We start from the raw sequence: 14,760 nt of genomic DNA on the forward strand, positions 1-14,760 counted from the left end.
GTTTGAGATGCATTTGATAAGTCTGATATTGCATGTCTTTTTCAAATTACAGTTTTGATTTTAAACAAGTTGATGAATTTGCAAAAGCAAAGAATAACTAGTATGCCCTGCCAAAATATTTTTATTAGACATTTCTAGTAAATTTCACTATTAAATTTTGAAGTAGGAAGACTAAAATAGTATTTCCTTGAAATAATTTTACAGTGTATGTGTAAATATATATATATATATATATATATTATATTAATTCATGTAGTCAATATGTGCATGATTTTTTTTATTTATTTTTTTAACTACAGGAGTTTTTCTGGAAGTAAAAATCCTGGTCATTATCTCCATAGAGAAATTGATTTTCAGTAGTAGCACTTAAACCCTTTAGGACAGAGCTAAAATGAGCTCAGAGGCTGTTAAATTATGATTCACAAGTGGGATTTAACTTTATCTCAGAAAAATAACTATACTTCTGTTGAAGAACCACAAAGCTAATCTATCTAGCTTTTCTTAGTATCTTGTCTGTGTCCACTTCCTTCTTTCTTTCAAACTCGGGTTGTTTTTCTATTGGTTGATTGGTTGTGTTGTTTTTGGTGACTGGTTTATGTTTACCTCTGTAGCTGTTGAGTATTGTGTTGATATTTGATGCTTTTTTATGAGTTTAAAACTTTTTTTATAGCTTGGAAGCCTCTTTGTTATACTACCCATATTACTAAAAAAAGATAAACCAATCAGAAACCGAGATTGCTGCTCCATACACTCTCAAAATACATACAGTACAGACCAAAATTTTGGACACACCTTCTCATTCAAAGAGTTTTCAGATGACCTGGCCTCCACAGTCACCAGACCTGAACCCAATCGAGATGGTTTAGGGGTGAGCTGGACCGCAGACAGAAGGCAAAAGGGCCAACAAGTGCTAAGCATCTCTCGGGGAACTCCTTCAAGACTGTTGGAAGACCATTTCAGGTGACTACCTCTTGAAGCTCATCAAGAGAATGCCAAGAGTGTGCAAAGCAGTAATCAAAGCAAAAGGTGGCTACTTTGAAGAACCTAGAATATGACATATTTTCAGTTGTTTCACACTTTTTTGTTATGTATATAATTCCATATATAATTCCACATGTGTTAATTCATAGTTTTGATGCCTTCAGTGTGAATCTACAATTTTCATAGTCATGAAAATAAAGAAAACTCTTTGAATGAGAAGGTGTGTCCAAACTTTTGGTCTGTACTGTATATATTTTGGAATAAAGTCAAAATATATTGTTAATATGACTTAAAGGCATTAATTACTGTAGTTTGTAATGTTGTAATGGTACATAAAATGAAGACCTAATTTGCTTGTAAATTAATTTACGTATGTATTGTGGTATCTGTTTTCAAATATTTTTGCTTCCAAACAAAGTTTAGAATATTCATCTCAGAGCTGGTTGGTCTGGTTAAAGGCCAGTAAAACACATTATTGAAAAATATTTTACTGCCCACAGAGGAAATGATTATATTAAAAATAAAAATAATTCCAGTTCCAAGGCCACTGAAAAATTGATAACCAGTGTTGTGCTGTATTATACAAAAGCACAAATGTGTCATTCATTTTCATTTTACAGCAGAGAACCTGTATTTTCTACACTATACAGGTTTGAAGTATGACATTGTGACTTTACACTTCACCTCTAAACTGAAATGCTACAAAAATCCTAATTGGAATAAATAAAAAGCTTCATTACCAGACCTCTGTGTTGTGTTTCAGTTGTCAGTTTAGAGAGCAGAGATGCCCATCTCTCAGCACTGGTGCAGGAAGCTCAAAGGAGAGCCAGCGAGCTGTCCACACAGGTGATGAGAGAGAGTCTCAGCCTGGAAATATCTGAGAAGGAAAAACAGCTCAAAGCTTGGGAGTGGAGATGCAAACTCTACAAGCGAATGCGCACAGGATTCGAGCATGCACGTAAGTCAAACCTGAGTTCTGATGCCTGACCTCTCAGGGGATAAAAAAGTCATTCATATGCGATGCTACAATACAACACGCATTGAACTGGCCTTATTTACTATCAGTCCTGTCTAATCTATCAGCATCTCTGCGGAAAGGTCATCTGTTCCCATATCGGCCCCACCTGTTCACTTTATTGGAGTGGGAAAACTCCGCAAACAAGCCACTATGATCATTTGGCCCACAGATATTAATATCAGGTTGATTGGCCTGAAATGACTCTTGAGCTGTGAACACACACACAATAGTGTCCCTCTCACCCTTCTGTCATATTGATTACTCGTTATATCAGGCGAGTTTCATTGGCTTCTCTTTGTAAACAACCTCAAGTGAAGGCAGCCGTGATAAATCAGCAACGCTTTGCCACAGACACTCTCAAAAATAAGATTGCCGCGAAATACTCAGAGGTATCTATGAAAAGGATTTCAGGAAACACAAGGGCACCATTAGTTGGGCTGTGTGCTTTGGGTGACAAGTACAAAATGAAGGCGCCAGCAGGGCAATGGAACTGCATAAACCATGCATGTACATATAAATGGACATAAAAGAGACAGCATTCAGCCAAACAAATTATAGCTAGATTCAGTTTGCATTCTTAAATAGAGATACATTTACTTAAGGAACAAAATAATGTAAGATATCAAGTCTTGTTTTCTGAAACATTCATCAAAATGAGTTTATTCTTAAAACTAGAAAAAATATCTGCAAATGGGGTTAGGAAAAACCATGACCAACTTGAAGCCAACATGAAATCTGCATTGAAAAATGGTTTACTCTCACGCAAAATGGATTTCTGTTAAAAAATGAGAGGATTTCACCCTCAAGAAGTTTGCTGAGCTCTGGTAAATGTGACCGCACCTTCAGAAAATACATTTTTGCAGTGTTTTCCACTGCTTTCGGATTCCCCTTTTTGCAGACAACGGCTCCATTTAAACTAACAGTATGTCCATTTAAAGGCGTTTGCAATTTCAGACTTTATTTTCAATCATTGTAAAAATATATGGTCAGTCGAGTCACTTTTGTGTGCAGACATTCAAACGCTTCTCCCCTTCTTCCATTAGTCTGCCTAACAGATATTACCGCAAATACATAACTAATGCTGCTGGTTGAGATGCTCAGACAGAGCAAAATGTTTTAATGTTGGTACAGTGTTCATACGGGGAGTCATCCTTCAAATGGATCACTTATTAGTTCCTTATATTAAGGAATATTTTATCATTAAAAAATGCACATTATTTGTATTTATGGCTATTTAATTATCAACACCAATTGTTCTCCACTCCCTACAGTAAAATCACAATGCAAGCAAGCAAGGTATGCTATGTGACCTTTGAATTGGCTCTTTCAGGACCACCAGAGGCTCCGTTGATGGTGCGTCTAAGTGTGACCGGCAGCACGTCACTCACTGTTAGCTTTCAGGAACCTGCCAGCATGAACTCAGCCGTAGTGACCAAATACAAAGGTCAGTGCAGCCTTGATTTGCATTTTTCTGTATTACACATTCATATACCAGATTGCCTTTAGAAAGAGTTAATTTTTTTCAATTGCTTTTTTTAATTAAAATGTATTATGCAAAATATAGAAAAATTACAACTTTCCCATCCAAACATATTAATTTAATTTAATTTAATTTAATATTTAATTTAATAATGTCATTAAAATTAAGTAATTTAATTAACAATCAAGTAAATTAATTAAATCAATTTTTAAATTTTGTTCATATTGTTCATCATTTAACATTCCACATTACTTAACTAACAAATTGTTTGAAAGGGGTGGAGAAGAAGAGGACAAAATCATGGACAAAACCACTCACGTTTTCCAATATACATATCTAGTTATTCAAGCTAAAATGTTGTTTTAGCTGTAATATCAATAGATGATGTTATAATGGTCCAGTTCATTCTGTCCTATTTCGTTTCTTTAGACTCCACAAATTTATTGATGTTTCCATCTATTAATGTGTGTTTAATGTGTGATGATGTCTACTGCAGTGGAATGGAGCTGTTTGAAGGACTTCTCTCTATTAGCCGGAGAGATGATCCTCGAGAACCTGCAGTCCCTGAAATGCACAATATCCGGTCTTACCACGGTAAGATACAGTTTAAGCTCCACTGTAATTACAGCTTATTGTTGTGTCGTAAATGATTTCCGAGTTATTTTTCGGTTTGTTACAGGGTAGACAATACTACGTTCAAGTCTCCGCCTACAATATGAAAGGCTGGGGTCTGGCACAACTCTCTCAACCTCCCTCTGCTGTTCCCTCCAGTAAGTTTAGTAAAGCAGCCACAGTTCTCGAGTACCGCATTATGGATAATTTATAAAAAGCATACTACAGCTCCAAACGTCATTGTCTGGAAAGTTCTTGAACCTTTGAGCATTGCGTCGGCGGCATAGTTTTGTGCTTCTAGTTCAAATATCATGTCTGTTAAAAGGAGATCAAATTATAATGGTTGTAGCCAGCATCCTTGAATGTAGGACTTGCGTTATTATTTAACCATCACGAATTCTACTCACCCTGCCTCCTTTCATACTCTCTGGATCTGGCCTTGAGTTTCAGATTTCAAATAAACGCTGCAAAGAAAAACGAACTGTGTCACAGGGTGACAAGTTTTGCGTCAGTAACAAATCCAGCATTATAAAACTGCATGTATGCAATGCAGACAGAGAATTGTTTGGGTGAAATGAAGATTTTATAAAAGAGATTCGAAAGAGAATTTACGTCTGTCCTTCCTTCTAGTTTTTATTTTTAATTTTTTATTCTTTATTCTTTATAATACACTGTGTTCAAATGACCCCTCTCTTGGTAATGAGTCACAATTCAGTAAGTGCCCCAACAACGTCTCACCTAATTTAATTTTTTTATTTCGGGGTATTTTAGGATTAAGCTTTGCTCTTTTTTATGCAAGTCTGACAGATTTAAATGAAATGTCTTTTGACATCTAGAACATAACAAAACAGTTTTGTATAATAGTTCTCTCTGTTAGACTGGAAGGACTGTGATGGGAGAGAGACCAGGAGGAGAGGTCACATTGAGGCTATGGAGAGGCTTTTACAGCAGGTTCGAGCCACACACCAGCACTACTGCTGTGGAGGTACACACACACACACAGATCATTAAAATTTCTAAGTGTAAGAACAATATCATGTCTTTTATTTATTGTCATCTTTTGTTTAAATAATTGTACACAAAAATGAGATTGGGATCGAGAAATGATGTGATGTAGCAAGACACAAGAGACCTGTGATGTCTCCTGTGGGATACTTTAGTGGATTTACATTATCTTATGTGATGTCAGTGTAAGAGCACACATGTAAAATATCTACATTTATTGTTCAGAATGTTTTTTTTTTGTTTTTTTTTTTAAAGAAATTAATCATTTTATTCAGATAAGGTGCATTAAATAGACATTTAATTTAATGCAATTTTGATTTCAAAGAAATGCTGTTCATGCATTCTATTCATCAAAGAATCTGAATTAGAAAATATCATGGTTTACAAAAAAATATTTTTTCAGCTTAGATAAAAATAAGTAATGGCTACGTAAAATCCAGCGTTTCCATCACAGGAATGGATTACAATTCTGAATTACAATTTAAAATAGTAATTTGCGATAGTGTGTTTCAAACATATTTCAGTTTTATGAGCTTGGATGGATTAAACAATTACAGTATATTCGTAATGGTCAACATCCCCATTTGTCTTAAAGCAACATGTTTATTATTCCTGATATCAAACTGGTCCTCCTACCTGCCTTCAGAGCATCATGAATTTTCACAGCCGCGTAGGTGTATTTAATCATGTTTCAAAGTTTCTGTAATATCTCTGCCCTCCCATGTGAGCCTGAAAAACTATTACACTGTAAATTGTTCAAAACATTGGGAATCTCATCCCCGCTGCGTTGTGATCAGTGGTGCAGGCAGGGACAAATTTTAGACCAGAATTATTCTAAGTGGTAAAGTGATTCTACACGGTCCAGTCACGAACCAAACCTTCCCCTTGGCACTTTTCATAAATTGACATTATTCTTGCATGACTTATACAGTAGGTCCTTGTAGACAACACACATTTTTAACAGAAAGATGTGATATCCAGCTGATTGTCAAATTTTAATATTAATAACTAATATAGATTTGTATGATTCCTGATTGCTTAATTCATTTATACATATACATATATAGATATGTTACACATATACATATATCTATATATATGAGGTTCATCAGAATTGAGGTTCATTGTCATATATGGACCAGAAAACCAGTCATAAGGGTCAAAGGGTCAAAAAACCCTCTGGAGTCTAAGGGTATTTTTGGGGCCTGAAGAAGTTTTGTCATGCCCTGACATTTGTGCTTTTTTCAGTTGCTTATAAACATCTAAATGGCTAAAGTCTAATCTCACTGTAATCCGCACAAACTGGGCTATAATAATATGTGAGCAGCATGTATGTACATGATTGTGTTTTTGAGATAAAAAAATGTTATGCATGGTTAGTGAAAAAGTAAAAATGTTAAATCACTTGAATAAGGCCATAAAACACATAAAGAACATTGGTTATAGCTTTACATACCTAGCTTTATTGCCAGGTATGTTTACACATACAAGGAATTTGTTTTCGTGACAGAAGCTCCGCAGTGCAACAGAATGACAGTGACAGAAAAAAAAACACATAATAAAAGAATAAAAAATACAAATAAGTAGGTAAGGAATGACAATATACATTCCTTACCTACAGTAGTAGTGTATGTTGTTATTGAAAATTCATAATGTTTCACTTGATTATACATTTAGTCAGGAATTATAGTTTGGAAAAAGTCTTAACTAGTAAAATGTTTACACAATGTTATGTGAAAACTAGTACAAATATATAAATAAATAAAAAGAGACTTACTCATGTTTATGATCTCTGCTGAATAAAGCGCTTCATTCTTTTTTTTCTGAGGAAATCCAAATCTCAAATCCTAAACCTCATCACATCTTTTTGCAAAACACAGGAGGATATCCGTCATTGAGGATATCTCTGTACTTTGCTCCATTCAGCTTTCCCTTAACCCTGACCAGTCTCCCAGTCCCTGCCACTGAGAAACACCCGAACAGCATGAGGCTGCTACCAGCAGACTTTACTTTTGGGATGGTACTCTACAGCTGATGAACAAAGCTGGTATCCTTCAAACTTGATACTTAGAATTGAGGTTCATCAGACCAGAGAAACTTGTTCCTCAGAGTCTGAGGGTCCTTTAGTTACTGTTTTACAAATTCCAAGTGTGTTTTCATTTGTCTTCACTGAGGAGAGGATTGAGTATGGCCACACTGCCATAAAGTCCAAATCCGTGAGGCGTTGCAGTGATGTTTGTCCTTTTGTAGGTTTCTCCCATCTGCATACAGTACAGTATATGGTCATGGAGCTCAACTAAAGTGACCATCAGGTTCTTGGTCAACAGTCTAGACATGGGCCTTCTCTATCAATTGCTCAGTCCTGGTTGTGCCAAACTTCTTCCATTTGAGAATTATGGAAGCCAGTGTGTTCTTGGGAACCTTCAGTGCAGCAGAATTGTTTTTGCAGCCTTCCCCAGATCTGTGCCTCAATACAATCCTGTCTCTGAGCTCTGCAAGCAGTTCCTTTGACCTCATATATATATATATATATATTTTTTTTTTTATATATATATACAGTCGTGGCCAAAAGTTTTGAGAATTACATACATATTGGAAATTGGAAAAGTTGCTGCTTAAGTTTTTATAATAGCAATTTGCATATACTCCAGAATGTTATGAAGAGTGATCAAATGAATTGCATAGTCCTTCTTTGCCATGAAAATTAACTTAATCCCAAAAAAACCTTTCCACTGCATTTCATTGCTGTCATTAAAGGACCTGCTGAGATCATTTCAGTAATCGTCTTGTTAACTCAGGTGAGAATGTTGACGAGCACAAGGCTGGAGATCATTATGTCAGGCTGATTGGGTTAGAATGGCAGACTTGACATGTTAAAAGGAGGGTGATGCTTGAAATCATTGTTCTTCCATTGTTAACCATGGTGACCTGCAAAGAAACGCGTGCAGCCATCATTGCGTTGCATAAAAATGGCTTCACAGGCAAGGATATTGTGGCTACTAAGATTGCACCTAAATCAACAATTTATAGGATCATCAAGAACTTCAAGGAAAGAGGTTCAATTCTTGTAAAGAAGGCTTCAGGGCATCCAAGAAAGTCCAGCAAGCGCCAGGATCGTCTACTAAAGAGGATTCAGCTGCGGGATCGGAGTGCCACCAGTGCAGAGCTTTCTCAGGAATGGCAGCGGGCAGGTGTGAGCGCATCTGCACGCACAGTGAGGCGAAGACTTTTGGAAGATGGCCTGTGTCAAGAAGGGCAGCAAAGAAGCCACTTCTCTCCAAAAAAAAATATTAGGGACAGATTGATCTTCTGCAGAAAGTATTAGTGAATGGACTGCTGAGGACTGGGGCAAAGTCATATTCTCCGATGAAGCCCCTTTCCGATTGTTTGGGGCATCTGGAAAAAGGCTTGTCCGGAGAAGAAAAGGTGAGCGCTACCATCAGTCCTGTGTCATGCCAACAGTAAAGCATCCTGACACCATTCATGTGTGGGGTTGCTTCTCATCCAAGGGAGTGGGCTCACTCACAATTCTGCCCAAAAACACAGCCATGAATAAAGAATGGTACCAAAACACCCTCCAACAGCAACTTCTTCCAACAACCCAACAACAGTTTGGTGAAGAACAATGCATTTTCCAGCACGATGGAGCACCATGCCATAAGGCAAAAGTGATAACTAAGTGGCTCGTGGACCAGAATGTTGAAATTTTGGGTCCATGGCCTGGAAACTCCCCAGATCTTAATCCCATTGAGAACTTGTGGTCAATCCTTAAGAGGCAGGTGGGCAAACAAAAACCCACTAATTCTGACAAACTCCAAGAAGTGATTATGAAAGAATGGGTTGCTATGAGTCAGGATTTGGCCCAGAAGTTGATTGAGAGCATGCCCAGTCGAATTGCAGAGGTCCTGAAAAAGAAGGGCCAACACTGCAAAGATTCTTTGCATAAATGTCATGTAATTGTCGATAAAAGCCTTTGAAACGTATGAAGTGCTTGTAATTATATTTCAGTTCATCACAGAAACAACTGAAACAAAGATCTAAAAGCAGTTTAGCAGCAATCTTTTTGAAAACTAATATTTATGTAATTCTCAAAACTTTTGGCCACGACTGTATATGTATTTGACAAGTTAGACAGTTTGCACTTATTGCTTTTTTAAATTATTTGCATATATCTTTCTAAAAGTAGGCTGTACTGCATATCCTCTGTATCAGAGCAGGAAGATCCATTGTGAAATTCACCAGATGACTTCATCCTCATCATCTCTGTTTTTTTGCTCAGCTGATGCTCTTTTATTTGCTTTCTTTATTGTGTTTGGTCTTTTCCTCATGTGTCTCTCACTCTCATCATCTCTTTCTCTCTGCCCATTTCTCTCTAACTTCCACCCATCTGCCCACTCACTAGAAATCCCTCCCTCCCTCCCATCATCCTCTCGTCTTCTAAGTCTGCACTTCTTCCAGTAGATTAACTCTGTATTAAAGTGACGAAATGAAGCATGGTCAAAGTGTTTTGACTCAAGTATGGCCATCTAGAGCAGTATGAATACGCTCTCTCAGCATTCCTGCTGCCTGCCACTCCTACGCTCTTCACGCAAGTAGCGAGGCAGGGGAGGAGGACATGTAAATAAATAATGTTTTAATACATTTATCCATTTTAGAAATTAACATTTATGTGTCAAACATGTCATCCGTAAAGTGCAGCAAGTAAATCACCGGGCTTGAGCATAGACACCTTTAAAAACGAGGCAGGCTGGACGTAGCATGAAGCATAGACAGTCTGCTTTGGCCTAAAGCCCACTCTCTAACCCAGAGGCCGGCTGCCGAGGTATAGAAGAATGCTGTTCCTGGTCCTGACAGTATTGCGCTGCGCACAAACAGCAACTTCATTAGCTAGCTATGCAGCCACAAGCAGGAGGGGGGTGAGCTAAAAAAAACAACAACAAAAAAACCTGCATCACTCATCTGTTTAGAAGTCAACACTAATGATGTCAGAACGATGGCTGCCACCTTCGCAAATGAATTTATTGAATTGATTCTACGAGAAAAACACCGTATGAGAGATTTTATTGATGTGGAAAGCCTGAAAACAGTAGAAACTATGCAAAAAAAAATAACACACCTGTCTTTGTCTGTTTTCATTTAGAGAGAACGTGTAAAAAGTACTTAAAAATTATCCTCAAATCAAATATATAAATGTAATTAATATTTATAGTTTTTTTTTGTTCATGTGAGGGTGTTTTTTGATTTGTCATACAGCAACCAGTGTTTCGCAGATTCATCTCTTCTAGGCTCATCTATGTTCAGGTGCGATTCTAGGGAGTGGCCAAGGGGTGGGGGGCAGTGCCCCGTCAAAAAGCTTTGCCCCCACTTTGGCCCCCCTAAATTTGGAACCAATCACATACGATTCTGTTGAGTTTATGAATACAAGGACCAATCAGAGGCGTTCAGATGAGTCATCGCTGAAACACGCTGTTTCACCGTGCGTGCTGTCTGACTGAATTCTCTGGCTAATTCTCTAATCAGAACCAAGAAAGTGAAGCTTTATGAATGTAGATATTAATTTCACACTGTAAACAGCTTTAGAGAGTATTATGGGAGTTTCTGAGATTGCATGAAAAAATAATTTGTTAATTTAAAGATTCTTTGTTCTCTTTTTGTACAATGAAATTGTAATAGGCTAATTAGTAGGGCTGGGTCAAAATATCAATATCTGATATTAATTGATTCTCTTTTTTACGGAACGATAATGATTCTTAAATCCCAAGAATCAATTGGTGTAACCTGCTTTAAGTTAAAAGTAAACGCCACCGTCTTTCCATATTCCACCATATTCTTCCCTCAACTTAGACGAGTTTATACGTACCTCTCCCATCTCAGTGCGTGCACTCAATCGCTGTAGTGCCATTATACTGGTGTTTAGTTTAGCACCATTCATGCCTTAGGATCCAAACAGGGATGAATTTAGAAGCTACCAAACACTTCCATGTTTTCCCTATTTAAAAACAGTTACATGAGTAGTTACATGAGTAAGTATGGTAACACAAAATAAACACTGGCATAAAAATGATAACTATAATGTATGAAAAACGGTAGCGTTTTCCTTTAATAGATGGAACATTGAAGGGCACTTCCCATACAATAAATCACAATAAGCATTGTGCTTTGGTGCTTTTAATATGATACAAAGTCTCAGGTTTCAATTTATGTCCATTGTATTGCATTTTGGCACTGTTTAATCAGTTCAACAGACAATTTTTACTGTTCTTATGTTTAATTTATGTTTGAATAAATTCATCAGTTTTTATGACAGCCACCATTTACATTTTTATATTTATAAAATATGAATTGAAGTAGAAATATTATTATGTAATTGTAACTTTTTATTTTAAAAACTTAATTGTGTAATTTTAACAATTGTATGCTATAGTATAGGGGTGCTCCGATCACGATCGGCCGATCATTAATGCGCATCTCTACAGTAAAGCCGGTTCTTTAATCAGCGGTAAATTCCCTCAGGTGCGTGATTTCACATAGAGCAGCTGTTACTACACAGAGCCGTTGTTAACTGAGAAGATGTGCAAATAAACGCTGAAAAGGAACGTGGATTTGCGCATCTTTTCAGTTAACAACGGCTCTGTGTAGTGTAGTATCGGCATAACGATCGGCCGATCGTGATCGGAGCAGCCCTACTATAGTATACAAATCAGTCAGTTATAACCTTCAATATTATAGTAATGTAGTGCCAAATGACTTTAATTTATATTTTACAGCATAAGTTTGGTAGTATAAGTTTGGCAAGTACTATACCTGATATATATCCAAAATAATCAATATTGAATCAAATCGAATATAATTGATAATCGAATCGAAAGCTTGTGAATGAGAATCAAATCGAATCCTGATATTAGTATCAAATCCCAGCCCTTCTATAGTATGGTACTTAAAGGGTTAGCTCACCGAAAAATGAAAATTATGTAATTAATAACTCACCCTCATGTCGTTCCAAACGTGTAAGACCTCCGTTCATCTTCGGGACACAGTTTAATATATTTTAGATTTAGTCCGAGAGCTCTCAGTCCCTCCATTGAAACTGTGTGCACGGTATACTGTCCATGTCCAGAAAGGTAAGATAAACATCATCAAAGTAGTACATGTGACATCAGAGGGTCAGTTAGAATTTTTTGAAGCATCGAAAATAAATTTTGGTCCAAAAATAGCAAAAACTACGACTTTATTCATCATTGTCTTCTCTTCCCTGTCTGTTGTGAGAGAGTTCAAAACACAACAGTTTGTGATATCCGGTTTGCGAATGAATCATTCGATGTAACCGGATCTTCTTGAACCAGTTCACCAAATCGAACTGAATCGTTTAAAATGGTTCATGTCTCCAATAAGCATTAATCCGCAAATGACTTAAGCTGTTAACTTTTTTAATGTGGCTGACACTTCCTCTGAGTTAAAACAAAACAATATCCCGTCCCATACCATTCCATCAGCTCCTTGGTTCTTGAATTGGACACGTCTGACAGAAACGGTTCTTGACTCGAGAACGAGTCAGTCTTTTGTTCGTTATCTGGCTCGGCTCGGTGTTCATCTTCAGTTCTCTCTTCACAGCAGTTCAGTCAGTGTACTGTTTGAGTAAATGAATTACTCTGGGATATTGTTTTGTTTTAACTCAGAGGGAGTGTCAGCCAAATTAAAAAAGTGTTCCTGTAGCTCAATTGGTACAGCATTGCGCTATCAAGTGCAAGGTTGGGGGTTCGATTCCCCGGGAACACATGATAGGTAAAAATTGATAGCCTGAATGCACTGTAAGTCGCTTTGGATAAAAGCATCTGCTAAATGCATAAATTTAATTAATTTATTTTTATTTTAGACAAATCTGATATATATATATATAGACACACACACACACATGTTTGTTTCTGTGAATTGTGGGGACTTTATATTTTCTATCCCCTTACCCTAACCATTCTACTTACAGAAAACCTATTTGCAGTCGGGTTTCAGATCTCAAAATTTCAGGTTTTACTATTCTTGTGGGGCCATTTTGTCCCCATAATGTAGCATAAACATACACACTTTGTCTTATTCAGTCTTGCTTCTAAATTTAAATTTATTCATTGTTCATTTGACAGACACTTTTATCCAAAGAATCTTATTAAAAGTAGGAATGTCAAATTTTTGAGCCAATTATATTCGCGGTGTACAATGTCAAGTTTTAAATGTAAGTAAGAATTGCTAAATTTTTGAGATTGAAATGCAAAAAAATAACAATAAGAATACATTTCTTAAGAACTATATCTAGTTTTAAGGACATTTATCGATAATTACTAGAAAACAAGATTTAAAAAAACGTATTATACAATTTATTAGCAATATGTCTGCATTACATGTCCCCTTAAGCACACATGTTGGCAGAGGCAAAGTATTTACCCAAGTTATTTTTGGTGCGACAGTGTTCAAAAAATAAATCTGCAAAATTAATCAGCATTGGTACAATGACACCACTATAAAAACTGCTCTGAAAAAATGCAGCTCGTTTAAGCACAGGTTATCATAATTTATGATGTGTATATGTGGAACTGAGAGGTTGCTCTCAAGCCGAGGGGTGTGTGTGTAAGTCGCGCACACAGCTCCCAGTGTTCCAGCATGAGACACAGCAACACCCACAAGCACAACGCGATCGCTCACACACACACCTCCGCGCTCTCCGCCGTGGCTATGTAAGCACTTTCTGTCAGCTAAAGCCTGGAAAGTCTGGCCACGATCGTTATGGATGATCTCGCTCGCTCTCATATGTTGAAAAGGGTCCGTTGACCCCAGCTAAATTAGTTAGATAATAAAGAATGCTACCAGCACTCGCTCACTCACCTTATTTCATAGTTGCACTCACTGTGCGGTAGACAGATGGATTGCCAAGTCATTAATCAAAGGCGATCCATTTTTTTTCCTTTTGCTTCCGTAAATGAAAAGGCATTTCTTTATTTATTTAGTGTGACAGTTTGGCGGCACAGGAGGCCAATGCACTCATGTCTTATAATCTGCTTGTCAAAGCCAGTTAACCTTCTGAGGGAGAAATAAATACAAATTCTGCACTCAGCTTATCAACACGTGCAATGGCTCTATTTGTGTAGACTGGGAACTACTGCTGAACTTCACATAAAAAATGTTAAAACGCATTTAATGTGTTTCCAAAGTGGATAATTATGTTCTCACTCCTACTTGTTGTGATCCAAAAATTGCGGTTGACATCCTAACCTTAAAATCTGGTTGTGATATTCCAGTGTATGTAATCAAACTTGACTTTTTTTCAATAGGGACCTAATTGTCTTGAGATTCCAGTAAGATTCTGTGTTGCGGTTTTGAGGTTACGTTATGTCGATATCTAGCCAAGCAGGAAACAATCAGTGTGTGCATGTAATCACGTACTGTTAACAGTCGTCACTGTAGGGTCAAAGGGGCCAAGAGTTTATCTTCTTTAGGGACTTTTAAGACACATTATTCCTTGAGGGGTTCAATAGTGATTTTCAAACGGAAAATCTGCCTTCCTCCCTTTTCAAGCCCCTCCGGTGGAGACACATAGACTAGGGTTAGCGTGATTGCTCTCACGGTGACTCGCTCGCTCTGACGGCCACTTTCACGATGTAAACAGCTTCTCAGCCAA

At 37.2% G+C, this 14,760-nt stretch overlaps 1 protein-coding gene across 1 annotated transcript in view; it reads left to right on the plus strand.

Moving 5' to 3' along the window:
- Window positions 1–14,760, plus strand: part of ankfn1 (ankyrin repeat and fibronectin type III domain containing 1) — a 77,292-nt gene that overhangs the window by 46,914 nt on the left and 15,618 nt on the right. The window contains exons 9-13 of the mRNA XM_059532573.1: window positions 1,745–1,939; window positions 3,330–3,443; window positions 3,976–4,073; window positions 4,159–4,249; window positions 4,969–5,076. Of these exons, the coding sequence (XP_059388556.1) occupies window positions 1,745–1,939; window positions 3,330–3,443; window positions 3,976–4,073; window positions 4,159–4,249; window positions 4,969–5,076 (606 nt within the window). The remainder of the gene's footprint in view (window positions 1–1,744; window positions 1,940–3,329; window positions 3,444–3,975; window positions 4,074–4,158; window positions 4,250–4,968; window positions 5,077–14,760) is intronic.

This window comes from Carassius carassius, chromosome 40 (genome assembly GCF_963082965.1).
Source record: "Carassius carassius chromosome 40, fCarCar2.1, whole genome shotgun sequence".
Lineage (NCBI taxonomy): Eukaryota > Metazoa > Chordata > Actinopteri > Cypriniformes > Cyprinidae > Carassius > Carassius carassius.